General features: G+C 58.3%; 7 protein-coding genes across 7 annotated transcripts; 5 read left to right on the top strand and 2 right to left on the bottom strand.

The window, feature by feature from the left end:
- Positions 1-112: 112 nt before the first annotated feature.
- On the top strand, positions 113-2973 carry CcaverHIS019_0106990 (uncharacterized protein; the record flags this gene model as incomplete). Its single annotated transcript, XM_060603221.1, has 9 exons — positions 113-223; positions 258-278; positions 325-423; positions 456-665; positions 710-1048; positions 1085-1470; positions 1506-1682; positions 1718-2238; positions 2279-2973. The coding sequence occupies 9 exons, from the start codon at positions 113-115 to the stop codon at positions 2971-2973; spliced, it is 2559 nt and encodes an 852-aa protein (XP_060453247.1).
- A 406-nt stretch (positions 2974-3379) lies between these two features.
- CcaverHIS019_0106980 (uncharacterized protein) lies at positions 3380-7553 on the top strand (the record flags this gene model as incomplete). Its single annotated transcript, XM_060603210.1, has 5 exons — positions 3380-3997; positions 4029-4316; positions 4366-4443; positions 4491-6792; positions 6829-7553. 5 exons carry the CDS (start codon positions 3380-3382, stop codon positions 7551-7553), a joined length of 4011 nt encoding a protein of 1336 aa, XP_060453246.1.
- Positions 7554-7727: 174 nt separating this feature from the next.
- NdufA8 (uncharacterized protein) lies at positions 7728-8909 on the bottom strand (the record flags this gene model as incomplete). The annotated part of the gene is made up of 3 exons (XM_060603199.1): positions 7728-7877; positions 8283-8443; positions 8753-8909. The coding sequence occupies 3 exons, from the start codon at positions 8907-8909 to the stop codon at positions 7728-7730; spliced, it is 468 nt and encodes a 155-aa protein (XP_060453245.1).
- A 338-nt stretch (positions 8910-9247) lies between these two features.
- Positions 9248-13249, top strand: SEC8 (uncharacterized protein; the record flags this gene model as incomplete). The annotated part of the gene is made up of 4 exons (XM_060603188.1): positions 9248-9929; positions 9964-10013; positions 10050-12733; positions 12859-13249. The coding sequence occupies 4 exons, from the start codon at positions 9248-9250 to the stop codon at positions 13247-13249; spliced, it is 3807 nt and encodes a 1268-aa protein (XP_060453244.1).
- Positions 13250-13698: 449 nt separating this feature from the next.
- CcaverHIS019_0106950 (uncharacterized protein) lies at positions 13699-14164 on the top strand (the record flags this gene model as incomplete). Its single annotated transcript, XM_060603177.1, has 3 exons — positions 13699-13721; positions 13779-13977; positions 14021-14164. The coding sequence occupies 3 exons, from the start codon at positions 13699-13701 to the stop codon at positions 14162-14164; spliced, it is 366 nt and encodes a 121-aa protein (XP_060453243.1).
- Positions 14165-16173: 2009 nt separating this feature from the next.
- On the top strand, positions 16174-18343 carry CcaverHIS019_0106940 (uncharacterized protein; the record flags this gene model as incomplete). Its single annotated transcript, XM_060603166.1, has 5 exons — positions 16174-16356; positions 16388-16715; positions 17580-17734; positions 17773-18132; positions 18167-18343. The coding sequence occupies 5 exons, from the start codon at positions 16174-16176 to the stop codon at positions 18341-18343; spliced, it is 1203 nt and encodes a 400-aa protein (XP_060453242.1).
- A 212-nt stretch (positions 18344-18555) lies between these two features.
- Positions 18556-19455, bottom strand: dapF (uncharacterized protein; the record flags this gene model as incomplete). Its single annotated transcript, XM_060603155.1, has 1 exon — positions 18556-19455. The coding sequence occupies one exon, from the start codon at positions 19453-19455 to the stop codon at positions 18556-18558; it is 900 nt and encodes a 299-aa protein (XP_060453241.1).

Raw genomic sequence — 19455 nt, 5'->3', positions numbered from 1 at the left:
TACGTGGCATTCTCTACATAGTTGATTACCTCCACTTTAGAAGTCTGATCTGTGCATACTACATGCCGACCCTCATCTGACATTCAACTCTGAACATCTTGACCTCGTCATCATGGGTAACGATCAGTCCCGCACCCGAGACAATAAGGAAGAGATAGAAGGCCCTGCCGACTACTACGAGATCCTCCAAGTCGACATAGAGGCCACCGCCGAGGAGATCAAAGTCCGTCCTTCCTTGTGGCACCGCTGACGTTCAGAAATCGTACCGCAAGCTTGCTGTGCGTTAGATCTTGCTAGTCAACCGTTAACCGTATCTGACCCCAGCTAATCAATCACCCGGACAAGAACCACCACCGTGCGGAGGAGGCGACTAAGATCTTCGCAGACCTGCAACAGGCATATGAAGTCCTATCTGACCCTAATGTACGTCGTGACCTCATTGTAGCTGACGGCAGGAACGAGCGTTCTACGACCGCCATCGTAACGATCATATTGAGACTAACGACGACGACTTCTACGACCATGTCCGTGCGGGCGACTCGGGAGTCGCGGACCCCAAATCCAAGTTCAATAGGCGGAAGCGCGGGGATCCCGGTGTCAAGATCGACCAGCTGATGCGATTCTTTGACCCCAAGCTGGCGCGTAAGATGGACGACAGTGCAGAGGCGAGTACTTTAGATCATGGATGATGCGGTCTAGCTGACGGCAGGGCTTCTACTCCGTGTATAGGACACTGTTCAACGTCCTTGCCTCAGACGAGGTGCTGCACACTCCCGAGGGAGGTGTGCCAGTGCATTACCCTTCCTTCGGTGATTCCACTACGCCTTATGCCCCACAACCCGGCCTTACCAAGGCGGAGAAGGCGCAGTCGGACTGGGCACGTGACTTCTACACCGCATGGGGCGAGTTCACGACTGAGAAGCGCTTCGAATGGGTAGAAAAGTGGGACACGCATCGCGCCGAGACGCGCGAGATCCGCCGCCTTATGGAGAAGGAGAACAAGAAGGTCCGCGAGGACCACCGCAAGGAGTACATCGACACTGTTCGGGTGAGCTCACATGAAGATCACGAAAGCTCACACCAGACACTCGTCTCGTTCATCCAGCACCGCGACCCACGATACAAGGCTTACCAGGCTGAGGTGAAGAAGAAGAAGCCTGTTGGCTCAGGAACTTCCACGCCGCGACGCGCGCCTCGTGTCGACGCCGAAGCGGCCAAGCGGCGTGAGGAGGAGCGTATGCGCGCGGCCGAGGCGTTCCAAGAACAGGAATGGCAGAAGGTCAATGTTGCATCGGATGAGGAGGATGAGATAGACGAGTATGCCCAAGAGGGCGATGGGACGGGCATCCGGATGGATGATGGGGAGGGCGGTGAGATTTTCGAGTGCGTCGCGTGCAACAAGACGTTCCAGAGCGAGGCGAGCTGGTCGAATCATGAGCGTAGCAAGAAGCACAAGCAGTCGGTGTGGCGGTGAGTTTTTACGACGTCACGTAAGCTGACGGCAGCATGGCCAAGGAAATGCGCGCGGAGAACGCGGGCTTTGACGAGGACGACTTTGCCACGCCCTTGGAAACGCCTGCGGAGGAGTTCGGAGAGGCCGAGCTCGATGACCAGGAACTGATGCTCGAGTTGCTGCAGCTGGAGGAGCTTGACTTGTTGGAGGCTGAAGAGAAGTCGAAATTGTGAGCTCCGGTAACATCGACAGAGCTGACCTCAGATCTGCCATGAAGGAGGCAAAGGCGCGGAAAGAGAAGGCGAACCTTAAAGACGGGTTGCTCTCCGAGTCTGAATCCAAGCATGAGCCTGAGCCTGAACCAGAGGTGGCACCTGTGCCACGTAAGACGAAGAAGGAGCCCTCCAGGAAATCAACACCCGTCATCGACGACGAATCGGACGCGCCCTCCACCGCGGAGCCTCAGATGTCGAAGCGCGATAAGAGGCGGCTGCGCGAGGCGCGCAAGAAGGAGGAAGCCGAAGTCGCCAAGGAGATGTTCAAGGAGAAGCGGAAGGAGGCGAAGAAGGCCGTCAAGGCTGGCCTCGTTCCGCCACCCCTGACGACGAAGGAACGCGAGATGGAGCGCACAGAGAAGCAGTTCGTGCAGCCGAAGCGGAAGGGAAAGAAGAATCAGAAGGATGAGAAGGTCACCGTCATCACGGACGAGGACGTCGAGCGTGCTGTGGCCGATGTGCAGAGCATGCGTGAGAAGCTGGTTGAGAAGTGGGCCGAAGAGTGGAGTGGTCAGTTGGTTACGTCACCATCAGCTTGAGCTGACACCAGCCTTAATCGAGCGCCTCAGGCCTCTGTTATTCGATAGCGCGGAGAAGGAGCTCGGGATCCTCTGCCTCGGCCTCGGGAGACCGTACGGCGACCGCACGGCCAAGATTCAGCTCGCGCTGGCTCTCGAACTTGCATCGGCCCTTGGCGCACTGCCATCTTCCATCTCGGCTTTCGACCCTGTCTTCGACGAGGGTGACACGCGTGTCCTCACGTCCCTCTCCGTCACCATCATCACCGACAACCTGCGTGGCGAGCATGAGCTCACTGACAAGCCGACGCTGGTGTACATGCCACACTGCAGCAAGGCGCTTTACGAGTCCTTCCTGGCCAAGAATTACTCCACGCGCCTCACCTCGGGAATTGTTCTCCTGGGTAACGACTTGGGAGAGTATCTCCCCGGCTTCGTGCGTGAAACTCCGGGACAGGAGAAGGAGGAGGACGAGTTCCAGAAGCCCAAGAAGAAGCGCAAGGGCCGCGCCGCGCCTCGGACATACGAGGACAGCGTGCTGCGCCGTCTGGTGCCGCACTTCGAGATTGCTCCCCTCTCCGACTTGCCAGAGACGAACTTGCCCGGCTTTGCGCGCGCGTTCCTTAGTCTCGCGTTCCAGTGGCTGCCTGCGGAGAATGCGGAGAAGGTGGATTGGGAGACCCCGCTGCCAGCTGTGCAGTGGCCCGAGGATGGGGAGGTGGTCTAGACCCTAACAGAGCTGCGGAGTTCGGCATCGGAGATGCCCGTGGCTGAGATCAGCGCCGTGAGAGACAGCGACGCATCCCTTGGGCCGCTACATAGACAATACCCACCATGTTGTACCCCTTGCACCACTTGTTCATCTCCTCGCTGTGTTGATCTAAGTTTAGACATGGAAGTTCTAGACCTGGGTGGTCTTGGTAAGTTATCGTCGGGTCCTGGGTCATCGCAATCGGAGCACCCGGGAATGTGTCGCAGCTGAGACTTTCCCTGACTTCGGTCTCTGGCGTGGTACCGTCATGTTGTTTGTGGAACGTTTATCACGTTTTCCTGTTTTAGAGGCGGCTGGAGTTGGGGATTGACTGTCACCGTTCAATGTGCTGTTATCATCACACTATTCTCCCATCACAGTGATGGACAACGATCCCAACAACGACAGGCAGGCAAGGCCCCAGACCCCGGTGATCAAGGTGACTGACCTCGATCAGTCTCCCCGAACTACCCAAGATCAAGATCGACCGCCTACCAACCCTCCCCATCCCGACCACATCACTCCCACGCCAAATGCCTCGACTCCATCCTCTCCATCTCGTCTATCTGACCCTGCACCGGGAGGACCAGCCTTAGGTCCGACGCACAGCGAGGCGAAGAATGTTCCCGTTGTCAACCACGTCTCCGGCTCTACCAGCGGACCTACAGCGGTCCAACGGTCCCGGCGACGAAGGCGGAGCAAGCATATCCAGTTCACCATCGCCTCCGAGTCGGACACGGAGGATCAGCGCCGGAGCTCGTCTATCCGCGGTCTCCCCACCGGCAACAGAAGTAACGGCAATGGAAGTAATGGGGAGGGCATGTCGAAGCAGCCGCTTTCCTCCTACGAGGACCAGAAGGAGGAGGTGAACGGCAAGGAGAAGCCCAAGTCCAAGGCTCGCCAGCTGTTCGACAAGTTCCTGGCCAACCCGCACATCGCATGGATCAAGCCCAAGCTGAACAAGAACGATATGCGGCCGGTCGTGCGCTGTGCCCTATCCGTGAGTTCCTCTCATATCTCGCTGATAGCAGTTATGGATCGGGATGCTGTTCATGCTCATCCATCCCGTCGGCCTTCAGATGGGCCAGGCCGCGTTCCTCGCGCTCATTATGAGTATCATGGTTCCGCCATCTGCGCCGTTCGTCCAGTTCCTCGAGGTCATGTCCAACCTCTTCTTCTATATCTCGGTCGCTTGGGCGTGGTGCGCCCTCGGAATCCGCGTGGCGGAGGCTACGAGGCATCCGGTGGACCCGGCCAAGGTCGCTGAGAAGATGGCGCAGTATGCTGGCGAGACTCCCATGATCCAGCAGATGAAAGTGGTGAGTTACATAGGTTTGGGTTTGGGCGTAACATATTGGCTGACATCAGGTGTTCGACGCGACGTATCTCCAAGCCGGGCCAGCGATCGTATCTTGTGTGTGGTTGTGTGTTGGTACGGCGGTGCTCGTGAGTCACAAACGCCCCTTACCTTCATCCCCCACGGCTGACATCAGCTCTGGTGGAAGATGCGGACGCAGCCGAGTCCCGCAACGCTGCCGATCGTTCTGTCGTGCATCCTCATCGACGTAACCCTCACCCTCGTGCCCCTCTACCCGTCCGCCAACTACCTGATCCCCTGGATCGTGTACAAGCCCATGTGCTTCCAGGCAGGGATCGCGCTGCTGTGCTCCCTCTTAATCCCGCAGTCCGTCTCTGGCCAGTTCCGGGGTCGTTTCGTGGGCGTCCTCGACCCACTCGAGGACGCGATGGGCAAGATCGAGTCGCTGTTCTCGGAAGCGAGTAGTATGAGCACATTTGGCACAAAGCACCAACCTTCGAGCCTCTCGAGCTTCGACGAGCGCGCAGAGATGGACGCCAAGATCACCGCATGGGGTGATCGCAGCGCTGAGATCCGCACTGTGCTTCTTAAGACCTTGGCGGGGATGCAGCCACTTAACGCGCAGCAGCGATACCTTGACATCGACATAAGCTACGGCCGCATTCCGGGGCGCGACTTGCGCGAGATCTTCAACGTGCTGGCCAGCGTGCAGGTGCGCGCCTCCGGCTTCAGCTTCTTCTTCAACACCATCGTCAACAAAGTCCGTCGGACGGCCCTCGACTCCAAAGGCTACAATGCGCAAAGCTCGCTAAACCTGGCAACGTTAAGCCGGCCAGGGAGCCGCGTCTTCTCGCGGCCGGGATCCGTCAAGGGCAGCGCGATCAGTCTCAAGGACCTGCGCCGGGCATCCGCATCTTACAAGGACATGCGGCGCGCCTCTGTGGCAGACGACGCGCCCCTAACCCCTCGTTCAACAGGCTTCGAAACGCCTCACGACGAGACACCCGACGGGCCCACGCCGATGGTCACACCGGATGTGTCCGACGACGAGCATAGCGAGCGCGAGTCTCGCCGCGAGTCGCGACGCACCAGACACGAGTCGCTCGCCCATCGCCTCTTCCACCTCCCGCGCTCACGCGACACGTCGCCGCACAGCGATCGTGAACACTCCGGGTCAGGGGAGCCGCGTCCGCGCGGCAGGCGTCGCAAGAACCGCGTACTGGAGCTCAAGGACCACAAGGACAGTTTGAGAGACAGCGCGCTATCGTTGCTTGACCAGCTGCGCAAGTCGCAGCAGCCCGTTGGTGTGTACGAGAGCCAGCGGTACATGGACCTCGAGAGCGGCACCGACCGCGACCTCCACAAGGCAATAGAGCAGTTGGAGTTGTTGGCGAAGGGCGCACTCCCGCTTGTTAAGGCGCTGCGCGCGGGCATAACAACGGCGTGCACATGGTCCGTGACGAGCGACAAGAAGCGGCACGCGGAAGCGCGCGACGTACTGAGCACGACGGCGCTGCTACGCGTTGCACTTGCCGAATTCAAGGAGCACCGCGGCGTCGTCACGCGTCCGTACCGCCACCTGTTTGACCCCACGCACAAGCGCGACGCCCATCTCAGCCCGTCGCAGCATATGGGTCTGTTCTACTGCCTAGTCGCAAGCTACCACCTCATTGAGTTCAGTGAGGCCGCCCTCAAGTTCCTGGACATGCTCATTGAGACTGACGCGCGGCGACAGCGTCGCCGCCTGTGGTTCCCAAACATTATGAAGCTGTTCCGGCAGTTCAGGGCAAGCGTCAAGCCCGAACACTCGGATGGACCAGATGACGCACAGGAGGCAGATGCGTTCGACCACTCGGAGGAGCAGGACGACGTCGACATGCTCGGCCAGGTGCGCGGACGCAACCCGGACTACAAGCCGTTCGGGAGCCCAGGGATGAGCCTCCTCTCGCGCCTTAGCGCAATTCCCGACCTCCTGTTCAGCCGGAGTGCGATGTTCGGCTTCAAGGCAGGCGTGCTGGGCTGTCTCACCTCGCTTCCAGCGTTCCTAGCCTCGTCAGCGACCTTTTATTACTACAACCGCGGAATCTGGTGTACGATCATGGCGCAGATGACGCTCGCTGTGTATGCGGGCGACACGTTCTCGTCGTGGTTCTCGCGCCTGCTCGCGAGCTTCTGGGGCGGCATCGTCGGCCTCGTCGCGTGGTACATGGGCTCGGGGTCGGGTCCAGGTAACCCGTACGGCCTTGCGGTCGTATGCGCATTTCTCTTCTTCGGGCTCATGCTGTTCCGCGTGCACTGGCCCGGACCGACGCTTTCCAACATCGTGTTCTGCGCTTCGGTCAACCTCGTCATCGGGTACTCGTACCTCAACGGCCACCTGTTCCGGATGACGAACGCGTCGTGGGGCTTTGAACTGGCGTGGCTGCGCTTCGTCTGCGTTGTGATCGGAATCACGGCAGCGTGGATCTTCTCATTAGGTGCGCAGCTAGTATTCTGACTACAGCTGACCCCAGTACCACCGACGTACTCGGCCAAGCGCGCGATCCGGTACAGCTACGCGCGCGCGATCTCGAACGTCGGTCACATCCTGTGCCAGGAGTTGAGTGCGGCCAACGACCCCCACTCCCACGCCAACATGGAGTTCAACCAGCACGTGCGCGCCGAACTACTCAAGCAGCGCGCAAAGCTTACCAAGTTGGGGATGAGACATGAGTTTGCGCAGAAAGAGCTCTCGCTACGCGGCACCTGGCCCAAGGACGCCTACGGCGGTCTTCAGGCAATCCTTGTCGAAACAATGTCGCTGTTGGCAATGTTCAACCACCTCCTCCCTCAGATGCCACCGACATGGCGTAAAGCCCTCCTCCTCCGCACGCGCATGTGTGACCCCCTCTTCCTGGGTGACGTCCTCGCCGTCATCTCCATGACCTCTTCCGCTTTGAGGGCTGCCGCTCCATTGCCCCAAATCACGCCTGGTCCGCTCGTTGCCAAGTACCACATGAACCGGTACAAGGGCGTTGAGTTGCCTGATCCCGCTGAAGGGTGGGAGGGCATGCCGACGCATGTTACAGCCGAGGTGCTCCAGAGCGACGATTATATGCGGTACGCGCTCGGCGTGAGTACGATCTACGCGCTGATGACCCGGCTCGACAGTATTGTCGCGGTGTGTAAGACGCTCTTGGGGGAGAACTACCATATTGAGAACCTCAAGCTTATGGAGACGGCGCAAGTGATCGCGTAAGTGGCAGTCAAGCGCCCCCTCGATGTCAGCTGTGGGGGGGGGCAGTCTCGCCGACAGCCGAGCATCACAAATCTGGGTTCCGTCACGGAGCACCCCCGAGGAGAGAAACCGATCTTTAGACGCACAGCCCGTTCCGAATATTGTACGCTCTAGTGCCATTTTGCATGCATCCGCCTACTTCTGAACCCGGGTAAAGATCGGGTGCTTCTTCTCGAACACCTGTGGCTCGCCCTCTGGGGCGCCGGGAATGTTCTTCTTGAGGCCAAAGTTGGTGAAGACGCACTGGTTGAATGGCTTCTCCTGCTTGCGGCACGCCTGGAGGTACTGGGGTTAGCTAGAATTCTGATCCAAGGCTTGGGCCAACACCGAGAATGGGGTTGGCGAAAATGGGGGTGGGTGGAGAGATAGTTGCCATCGAAGCGGGCAGGCCCGAGGGCCACTACCGTGCTGTCGCAGCTGGCGCATCGTGGCCGGCACAACGACTGCCGCGTTCAACTCCGCTGCCAGTCCAACGGCCTGCCTGGCCTGGCGCATCCATGTCCGACCAACCGCGACGGTGGATGTTAGGCGAACGCGTCCCATCCGCAGGTGACACACGCCACGCTCACCCTGCCGTCGCCCTCGATGGCATCCACACACACCTCGGGCGTGACCATGTGCCTCAATGACCACACACGCTCAATGCGCTAGCCGCCTGCTAGCAGCCTGCTAGCAGCCTGCAACACCCACCTGGTTGTTGTTCTCCAAGCACTTCCAGTGCGCGTCAAACTCGACCAAGCACGCCTCACGAATCTTGCTAATAACCTCCTGGGCACACCGCGTGACCTTGCGGCCCTCCTTCAGGCAGTGCGCGGGGTCGCGGTCCTGGTTCTTGCAAAGCATGAAGTCCTCTGTAGGTTAGCGGTGTCGCGGAGAGTGCAGGTGGAGGAGGATTGGTGTTGGATAGAGATGCTGGAGGGAGATGTACGGGGGTGGTCGTGGTGCAGGCAAAGCCGGGCTAGGCGCCAGGTGAATTGCACGTCGGCCCCCTCTTGAAGGTGTTGTTACACTCGTAGGTGTGAACGCGCGCAGACAAGTGGGCGACAACCACCCCACAACCGATGGCCCATCTCCTCCACCGAGCTCTGTGTTTCGACATCGGAGCAGCCTCGGGCACATTCCGACACCAATCCCAACCTCCCAAAGACTGGGATACTCGCCGTTGACCTCGCGGCAGTAGTCGCCAATGAAGTAGGATGCCGACTTGAGCGGCGCCGAGGTGGTGCCGAGCTCGTTGACATGTGGCACGGAAGGAGGCATGGGGTTGGGGTCGACATAGTCCTTGTCGGGCTGCGTCGCCTCGCGGTGGCTTGCCATAGCGTCAGGAGCTTGTCGGTGGCCGGGTCGGGAAGGGTAGAGGGTGTCTCGGCCGAAGCGGGTGACGAGCGGAACGAGCGGAGTAACGTGCTAGGCGGTGATGTCGCTGAGCGATACACCGGAGATGGTTGGAGGAGGGCAAGGGAGCTCACTCCGCGATGCCACGGGTCATAATACCGCATTTCTCCGTCATCAAGGATCCCTCGTGGGTGACACGCGATATGACATCTTGGCTCGACGCGTCTCGGGCCCTACTCACTTTCAGCTTACAACTACAACTACAACTGCATCTCATCTCTCATCAAACCCTCTAGACGCAGAGTAGCGGGCGAGGCGCCATGTCTCGCAATAACCCCGCCTCGTCGCGCTTAAAGATCTCAAATCCTACACTCATCTCCACCACATCCCAGGCTGCACAGTCCTCCCTTCCCAACATCGACCGCAATGCTGCACCCCTCGGCATCGGCCAAGTATGGAACGGAAGTCAGGCGGCCCCTGGCCCATCTCCATCTAGGAGTGGGAACGGAGAAGCGCGCTCTCCCCCAGCACGCTCTCCACCTCCACATTCTCCACCCCTGCCCACGTCGCCGAGCCGGCCCGCACGTTCCAGGGCGCGCGGCACACCGGAAGACACGCTGATTCCGCCGGTCCGTGCGCATGCCTCCATCTCCACCCGGCTCAGTGTCATGAGCAACGGTGACGATGAGGCCGCGAGCCCCGTAGTCCCCCTTCCACGCGGCGAATCTAGCGACCCATGGGCGGCCGACCGCGCACAACGCTCAGTCGCGCGCCAGCAGACTAACGAGACGGCGCAGGCTGCTGCCCTCCGCACACCCGTGTCGGCAGGCGCAGCCGGAGGAAACGCACTCCGGAATGCTGCGGCCGCTTTTATGGCGGCCAGCAAGCAGAGCCGCACCGAAACCGTGCGGAGGCCACCACGACCGAAACGTACGCAACCGAGCAAGGAAGACTGGGACGATATTGTCGGGACGACCGGCGGACGCTTCGCGGAGATCGACGGTGCGTTCCTTACTGGATAATGAGCTAATGTCAGCGGTCATGCGCAAGATTCGCACCGACTGGCCGTTCATCATGGACGGTGATGTGAGGTTGCCTGTATTATCTCACGTCTGACGCCAGTTCTCCCCTTCTTCACTAGCCCTCTCTCTACTCGCTTCAGAAACGGGCCAAGGGGGCACAGAACATCCCGACCTCCAGTCCTTCCTCCGCGTACACACTGCACTGTCGGGTTCGCTCCAGAAGGCCGTGCAGTCCCATTTTCAGACGTTCGCGGCGTCGCTTCCAACACACTCCAACTTTGTCGCCACGCTCGATCGCGCGCAGGAGCAGGTCAAGACGTCTAGAGAAGGGCTAAAGGAGGCGCGCGAGGGCATCGGTGCCAAGGGCAAGGCCGAACTCGCATCCATCCGCACCCGCGAACGCATGGTCAAGGAGATGCTCCAGGTCCTCGACCTCGTCGAGGAGCTCAAGCAGGTGCCCGAGCAGTTGGAGAGTTGCTTGACTGACAAGCGCTTCCTCCAGGCTGCGCTTTTGCTACAGAGAAGCATCAAGACGGCGAATCGTGAGGTGCTGCAGGAGGTCGGCGCGCTGTCAGATCTCAAGCAGTACTTCCACACGCAAGAGAACACGTTGACGGATATTCTCGTCGAGGAGCTCCATAACCACCTCTACCTAAAAGCGTTCAACAGCGACGGACGATGGAAGGCATACATGCCGGGTCAAGAGAGTTTGCCGGTCGTCTCGGTTAACGGCGAGCAGATCGCCAAGGAGATGGACGAAGAGAGTCCCGACTCGCGCTTCTCGACATACCTCGCATCATTGGCGGTCAAGCCGAACCACGAACCATTGCTCAATGAAATAGCAAGCAACTCACGGCAAGCGAGGACGGCGAGCCAGATTGCCAACACGACGTCGATTACTTCCATCTCATCGCTTGTTGCCAACGAGCCGATGGGTGGCGAGTTCGACACGTTCGGGTACATGGAGATGATCCTCGAGGCGCTCGCTGCGATGGGAAGACTCGGCTCAGCACTCGACACAGTCATCCAGCGTGTGCCCGTTGAGATCCATCAACTCATCGACGTCACAACCGAAGAGGTCGCCGAGCGCGCCGAGCAGCGGTCCGAAGAGATGGCCGTCATGTCTGCGGCGCGCCCTCAGAGCCTGCTGCTTGCCGAGAAGCAGGACTTGGAGAGCATGCCCCTGTTCCAGAACGACACATTACGCGTCGTCGTTTCGCTCGATGCTAGCGGGCCACCCAAGCACGCTGTCGTCTTACGAGACCTGTTCTGGACGCTGTACTCAAAGATCGCAGCGGTCATGGAAGGCCACCGCACCGTGTATGAGGTCGTCAAGTGGATCGCATCGCGCCGCGACTTCAAGGACATGACTAAGACCGACCTGAACCTCAACGCGCCCGTGCTCGAGGTTCTGCGGCCTATTCAGCAGGAAGTTCGCCATCTCCTCCAGACGTACCTCGAGGACAACTCGCAGGCATCAGTGCTCATCCACAACGCGATTCCGAGTATCAACGAGATCCTGCGCGAGGGCAAGCTCGTGCGCGACAAGCAGCGGGAGCTGTTCAAGTTCGGCGACTCGGACCAGCGCGCGGTCAACAACGAGATCAAGGATGTCGACGATGGGCTCAAGCAGACGCTCCGCGCGTCCGTACCAGGCCTCATCAACCTCCAGGCTGGTGACAATGTGGCTGTTCTCAACGGCACCCACGTCAACCCCGATGACCGCTACTCGGTCTCGGGTAAGCACCGAACTCTCATCCCTGCCAACCCCTTCAACGTCACCATCCTCTTCCAGCCAACGCTCGCGCTCATCGACCGGGCCACTGCGATCGTCCCTCACGGTTTCGAGGAAGAGATGACGCAGTTCGGCACAGTGCTCGAAGAATTCGTCAACGACGTGTTCCTCCCGCAGCTCGACGAGAAGGTCAACGCCTCGTTCCAGCACGCCGTCTCCGGCCATGATGCGTTCCAGCTGGACCGACGTCCGTCCCTGCGCTCGAGCGCCGACGTCAAGCCTCCTCTCAAATCCACAGTGCGCGTCATGGCGCTCATCCAGGCCCTTTGCGCGATGCTCCAAGAGACCCCGTTTCACCGCGAGCGGTATTCGCGTCTCATCGTGGGCGTCGTGGCACAGTACTACCAGCAGTGCAGCGCGCGCTTCAAGGATCTTGTGGCCCTCCCGCCGTCTGTGCAAGCGGCGCCAGGCGCACTGGCTCTCCCAGCCACCTGGAGCCAGCGCGAGGACATGTCCACCGCGCTACAGCATGTCCGCACAGTCGCACTCTTGGATGCGCGAGAGACGGAAACTGTCGGCCTGAAGGAGGTTAATCTCGAGATGGCGCTTCTCAGCGACCAGCCACCACCCGAGTCACAGCTCATCAACAGTTCGCGTCGCCTCGAAGCGCTCGGCAACCTCGCCCACAGTGTGCGGTGGTTCATGAATGCCCTCCTCGATCTGCAGGAACTGGCAGACGAGGCTACGATCGACAAGCGCACAGAACGGGAGCCTGGCCAGACTCCGAGGTTGCCTCTCACGGAGGCGATGGCACAGCGCTTCAAGGCAATAGTGCAAACGTACGAGCAGCTCATCGAGGGTGCTCTCAACACTCTCCATCTCGAAGTGCGTTGTCGCGTGCTGTGCAACCTCTACGCGTCGCTGCAGCGGTCCGAGTACTTCCTCGAGTCGGAGGCGCTTGAGCCTGATCCGGATGTCGTCGATCTCAACACGAGCTTAATGGAGATGGACCACATTGCGTCCAAAACGTTGTCCGCGTCAGAGCATGGGTGAGTGATGTTCCGGGTTCTCCGTTTGTCAGCTGCCTTGGCTCGTTGTGTCTTGGCTCATTGCTTCGGCTCATTTCAATGACTTTCAGCCAGATTGATGCCGTCCAGAACCCCGCTCACACCAGCTTCATGTTCCGAGGCCTCGCGCTCCTCATCGACCACGTCTTCGTCCACGCCGCGCGACAGGTCAAGCGTGTCAACGCAGCCGGTGCGCGCAAGCTCCGCCGCAACATCCTTTCGCTGCAACAGACGCTGCGCGGGATCGTGAGCTTAGGCCACGAGCAAGAGGGCATGCTCTCGCATGCCATTGAGTACTGGGACCTGTTCGAGAAGGGGCCCAAGCGCATGCTTGAGAGCATACGCACGCGCAAGCCCGCCTTCTCGTTCGAGGACTACAACGCCATGCTCGAGCTCCAGTGCCGCGCGGACAGCAAGAACGGAGGAGACGACCTGAATGCGTACCTTATCGACTTGCATGCGCTCGCCATGAGCGTAGAGGGATGGGATGTGGCGTAGAACGGCTAGCACACAATTTTAATCTAGATGCGCCAGGAGCGCCATGTATGCACTTGTATTACTATAGTAGTATGTGGGTTGCCCAAGGAGGCACCAGCGGAGCCGCAAGAAGATTCCGCTAGAGAAGGGCGGATGGATGGCCCTTGAGACGCCTAACTGGCGTGGAGACCTGGTTTAGAGAATACCATCTAGTTCTCAGTGTTTGAATTCACGGAATTTGCTGAATTTTCGGGTGTTTACTGTATGTACAGTTCTGCCATATTAAATCGGTCAATTGATGCGCTATGATGTGACATTGTTCGACAATGTGCGTCGATGATGGGTTTCCACCATGTTTCTGTTCCATCAGTGCTCCAACAGTTCTACCTTAAAACTGAACAGCATCTAACCAATCGCACTAACCTCAACTCGATCTTTTCCTTCCACGTCTTGCAACTGATCGAATCGACATGCTGCCACCTGTCCCCATACAGTAAGCTCTTATGACAGTTCCAACCACAGGAGGCAGCCTTGCACTCGCTGACGCCAGCCGCCGCCAGGCTCCGAAGGGAGTCAGAGCTAGGGGTTGGCAAGCCGCAGCCGTGCGGGACCATCTTGTCGGCAAACTCAACAAGGCTGAGGAAGGGCTCGTCTCTCCACTCCCCCTCAGCACACGCGATCTCGTATATATGTTCGAGGGCTACCTGAACAATGGATGTACCGCCGCGCGAGTGGAGATCCTGCGTTACGTTAGTCCTTCCTCGCGTCCCTTCCCCCTTAAGCTAATCGTAGCGAGCAATGGCAGTGCGGATGCAGATGCCAAAGCTGGGGACGCTTCCCCCATCTCTACAACTCCCAAAGGCCATTCGGACACATCTCCAGGTAATGGACGAAGTTATCCGGCGCGCAGAGAACAAGGTGATTGAGGGTGCTTGAGTGTGGGGTTTCTTGTAGCGTGTAATACATTTCTGTCCTTTCGCCCCACCTGATGCAACTTTCACATTGTCCATTTCCTTTCCCATCACGTTTCACCTTCCCTCCGCAGTCCTTTTCCACCCACTTTTTACCGACGATGGCAACGTCCCGATTGGAGTAAGTAGGAGATGGGAGAGCTATAGAGAGTGGTGTTAACGACAGTCCCAACCCGGAGAGGATTAAGAAGACACCAGGCTACGCGTGGTTGCTTCTTGAAAACCGACTCAACCGGGCAGAAAAGCCTCTCTCCATGCCGGTAAATTTGGGTACTCGTGAACTACTAGACGACGCCTGGAACCTTATGGAACAAGGTCTAGGAGAAGCGGAACTGATGATCATTAAATCAGTGAGTCCATCCGGAGGCTGTGTTGACGCCAGCGAGCCGAAGAGATCAAAGCTCGGTTCGGCATCATACAACCACAGATAAAGCTCGGCACGGCATTGAAAGCCCACCGAATTGTCCTGAACCAGATAGTGGACCTGGCGGAAAGACATGTGGCAGCCCGCGCGTTGGTGAATATGACGGGGGGGACCAAGCCCGACTCCAAACCCAAACCTGACCCCAATCGCCTGGATCCCGAACGCAAAGCGGAGATTGCGAATTGGGCGAGGTTTGTGGGACCTGGGGGCTTCGACGAGGCCTGACTTGGATCCTAGGAGCAACCAATAAAGCGCGAGACCCAGAGTACAACTATAACTATACCTGTCATATGTCCATAGAGAACAATTAAAAGGATACTAGGTCTACCATGATGAAATATCAAACAGTTTGAGAAACAATGGGCAATATACATGGCGACTCTGGCGTGTAGCGACGGTGGATGGGGCGACGAGGCTGAGTGGATGCCATCCGAAGAGAGAGTTTCGCAAGAAACCCGGTTTTGGCTGAGTGCCAGAGTGGTGAGTGCCAGAGCAGTGACGAGAGAGGTGTGTGGCAGCTCTCACGTCGAAGATGTCCTATATCATTATCCACTGTTCAGGCCGCAACCTTGATTTCTCCCACTACACTTTAACCACATCACCTTAGATAATCCCTTCACCGCCATGCCCGACGGCCAGCACCCATCGTTCTCCAACCTTCCAGAGCAGTAGGATCAAGAGCCCATCTTCTATCCGGGCCCCGTTCTCCTGGAGAACCTCATGCCCTTCAGGGAGGACTGGGGACCCCTCCCCCGGCTTGTGGGTGTAATTGAGTGATGGGCTGGGATGGGCAATTCTGGCTCCAGCCGCCCATGCCCATCCTGCCTGACCTCAAACCTGTTCTCGAGGAGATCGGGCTCCCAGGCTGGCACCAGGAGGAGTTCGCCACCCCGGTCCTCCTACTCACAATGACTGTCTTTAAACCCGTTCCCATTGAGGTCGAGATGGCAACCTGGCAGCACGAGGGGAATTTGCGTAACGCCCGCATCGCGCTTGAAATCCACGACCTTCGCACCTATTGAACTTCATCTGGCCGCTTGTTGAACGCAACGGTCTTAGTTCAGGGAGATACGTGTCGCTGACCAGGTCCACGTGATGACGCTGACGGAGAAGAACAAAAATAAGGGGAAGGCGGAAGAGGGGTCTCATGAGTCACCTGTCAGCGATCGGTGAGGGGGATGGCAAGCAGGGAAGCTGTAACAAGGAAGAATAAAGATCGCGTGATAGATTGTTTCACAAACATAGGAGACACCCGAACCGGCGGAGAGGACGGTGATTTTAACATATGAATTGTGCGCGAAATTTGTCGACGCTAGCATCGTGCATCGTGTCGTGTGATCGTGTGATAGATGTTAGTTTGTGGCGTACGAAGTAAATGTGTTTCTCGCCCCACATTCACAATTCAGATACTCAGATACCTCTCTCACAACCTAACTCGTGACTCAACCTTTGTCTTTTATATTTGCTCTTTCCCATCATCCTATCTGTCATCCTTTCTCCCATCCATCTTGTCAACTTTCCTTTCGCATCCTCCCCATAGTCGCCTAACCATGCTCGCCGAAGAACGCAACAAGATGGCAGACCGCAATCACCAGCGGATCCTGAAACTTTTGGATGATGTAGAGGCCGATCTCCCCATACAACTACCGGTTGCAACGCGCGACCTGGTAGGCGAGTGGGTGAGGCAGTACAAGAATGGCGCAAGCGAAGAGGAGACCGAGAGCTTGCTCATCGTGAGCTTGTTGTTGAACGTGCTGACACCAGTGGGAGCGAAACATCACCGCCGACCTCGCCGCGATAGACACGTCGGACGCGAACGTTGCGCACGCCGTCGAGGTCCATATGGCGATTGCGGCCAAGGTACACTCCATCGCGGACGAGTACATCCAGAGCGTCCTGGACAAGAAGTGGCGCGAGGAGTTGATCACGTACCGCCTCTCATTGGCGCCGGTCGTGGCCCAGCTCCGAACTTTTATCGCCATCAGGGCGCCTGCGCTGGGTAAGCGCTGTGGGCAGCAGTTCGAGGCGATATGGGTCGTGGGCAACGCGGGGAGCGTCAAACAGCCTGAGACGATGGCTGCTCAGGTAGGAGGTGGGTATATGTGCGTGGCCACCCACTATTTTTGAGGGTCAGACTAGATTGGGACAATCACGGTGCTTGCCATCTGTTGCCACTACATTTGCATAGCCAACCAGCACACTATGTATACATGAGTGCATGTACCTGTACTCTATTGTTGTGACCATGTGGAGGTGCTAGTGAATAGCGAGGGTGAGACTTTTGCGCTTGAAGGCAACGCCATTACACAAATTAGAAAATCGGGCTAGTGCGCTGTAGAGTAGTGCGGTGGGCCTCGATAAAGTGAATACAATGGTCTGAATTGCCTGGAAGTGACTGTCGCCAATCTCACCTCACAAGTAGTCGAGCGCTGGAACATGCTCTCTGTCGAGCTACAGTATCGATTGATATACCCTCCGATGAAGTTTTTGTCCAGTGCATCGTGCGGCCGTTATAGAGTCCATCAGTCCCGTTTCAATCCCCTTTGCAGTTTGTGATGTAGGCTGGTCGAAGGATGGCACCCAGGAACAATCTGAACAATCTGAGCCGCAAAGTTGCATTGTCTCTATTCTTCCTCAACCTTGCTTGCTCCCATCATGCCCTCCAACCCCGCTCGGCGATGAACCCGAAGCTGCGGCCGCGAGCTCGTCCGCGCCTATTCCCCAGATGGTCACTATTGGAATGCGGGGGTAGTAGGGTAGCGAGGGATAGCGAGGGATACCAGAGCATGGTGAGATGTGAGGCTAATTGATTGATTACAAGGTGGAGTGTCCGAGGAATGCGGTCACCTCCGTAATCGTGTGGGTTTCGGATGACAAGTAGCCGGTGCCAAATGGAACATACACCACTCACTTTGGCAGTCTTGTCACTTTCTCAAACACCCACTCATCATGTCAGACCTCACGATCCACCACATGCTCGGCTCGCGCTCGGAGCGCATCGTCTGGCTCGTTGAGGAGCTAGGCATTCCATACAAGGTCGTGATCCACATTCCCGACACCAGCAAGGGCCGTGTGACGAGTACGCTCACCGACCACATCAAGGACGGCAAGGTGGGTTTCCTATCTCCTATCTCCATCTCTAACGCTAGGCTCCCTCGGCGTTCCTGAACGGCGAACTCCTCAAGGAGTCGGGATACATCGTCGAGCGCCTAGTCCAGTCCTTCCCGTCCGACAATGTCGAGAGCACTCCCTCCCTCGACTCGACCTACTGGGCTCACTTCGCCGAGGGCCGCGTCATGCCTGCCTGTGGCTCGGCCATGCTCAACTCGGTAGCCCTGCCGGCGGTTACGAAGAACATGAGCGCCGAGGAGAAGAAGGGCGCGCAGGCTTACCAGGCCCATCTTGCCAAGCTGTTCCGCGGGTCGGGGAACCAGGCGCTGGCCGAGGCCGACGCATTCCTCCAGACCCACACTTGGTTCTCGGGCGGCGACAAGCCAGGTATTGGTGACGTGAGTTGGTCCTTGGGGGGTGTGCTGATCCCAGTTCATGATGCTTTTCCCGCTCACGTGGTTCGCCAAGCCTGTTAACCCGCTCGGGGCAACGCTTGCTCCTGCTACACTGGCATGGCTCGAGCGCATCAAGGCGCGTCCGGGCTACCAGAGGATGATCAAGCGCGTCTCAGACGAGCGCAAGGCGCAGATCCCCAAGCCTAAGATGTAACAAGTGTTGTGGGATGTAGTGTAATGCAATGATTTAGGCAGTCGGGCAGTACTCCATTTTCATCTACGGGCTCTATCTCGTATGGATTCCGCAACGCCACGCCGGGGGTGTGGTCTTCCCAAGCTCGGCGCCCAAGATCAAGATCGCTGCGTTGTACCAGAGCGCGGGTTGTCCTACAGGGTTGGGGCAGTCTCGATTGTTGCCCAGCAGTCTCACACACGCGGCAGCGTAAACTCGCCATCGAAGACGACCTCGGCTGGGCCCGTGAGAGTGACCCGCTCATCCTTCCCTCCTGTCATTGCGACCTGGACGCTCCCACCGGGAATACACACCTCCCAGGCATCTGGCGCTCCGCCCGCCCACTCCCGCGCAGCGAGAGCGGCAGCAACAGATCCAGTCCCACAACTAAGCGTCTCTCCGACTCCACGCTCGCTTACGCGCATCCGGATGCGGCCGACCTCAACCGACTCGGTAACGACAAACTCGATATTGGCGCCATTAATCGCTGGCGGATCCAGGATAGGCGTGTTTCCCAACTTCAAGGCGTCGAGTTCGTCCGCGTTCAAGGACACGACGACATGCGGGTTACCGAGGTTGATCCCCAACCCCGTTTTAATGGGGATCCCGTCTGCCTTGACTAGATGATGACCTGTCATCCGCCACTTTCCCATGTCGATTCTAAAGCCCTCCTCCAGTCGCTCGACCCATCGCAACCCCGCTCGTGTCCCAACCGCTATCCTCTCGCCAACCCTCAATGGGTTAAGACCAGAGTAGATGAGGTACCGGACAAAGGCGCGTACCCCATTCCCGCACATCTCGGCGATACTTCCATCGGCGTTGACGTAGTCCATGAACCATTCGGCGGTAGGGTCTTGTTCCAGACTCGCCGCGCCTTCTAGTATATGTCTAGAGCGGATGACACGAATCACGCCGTCGGCACCGATACCGAAACGCCTATCGCACAGCGCGGCGACTTGGTGCGGTTGGAGGGGTTGGTGACCGTCCGGATCGGAGAGGAGGAGAAAGTCGTTGCCTGTCGCCTGCACCTTTGTTAGGTGCAGTGTCTTGCGGGCTGAGCTCGCAGAACGGTCCACATCGGATAGGATGAGCAT

This window comes from Cutaneotrichosporon cavernicola (genome assembly GCF_030864355.1).
Source record: "Cutaneotrichosporon cavernicola HIS019 DNA, chromosome: 1".
NCBI classification, from domain to species: domain Eukaryota; kingdom Fungi; phylum Basidiomycota; class Tremellomycetes; order Trichosporonales; family Trichosporonaceae; genus Cutaneotrichosporon; species Cutaneotrichosporon cavernicola.
The sequence above is the reverse complement of the archived record's forward strand: the minus strand, read 5'-3'. Positions and strand labels throughout refer to the sequence as shown.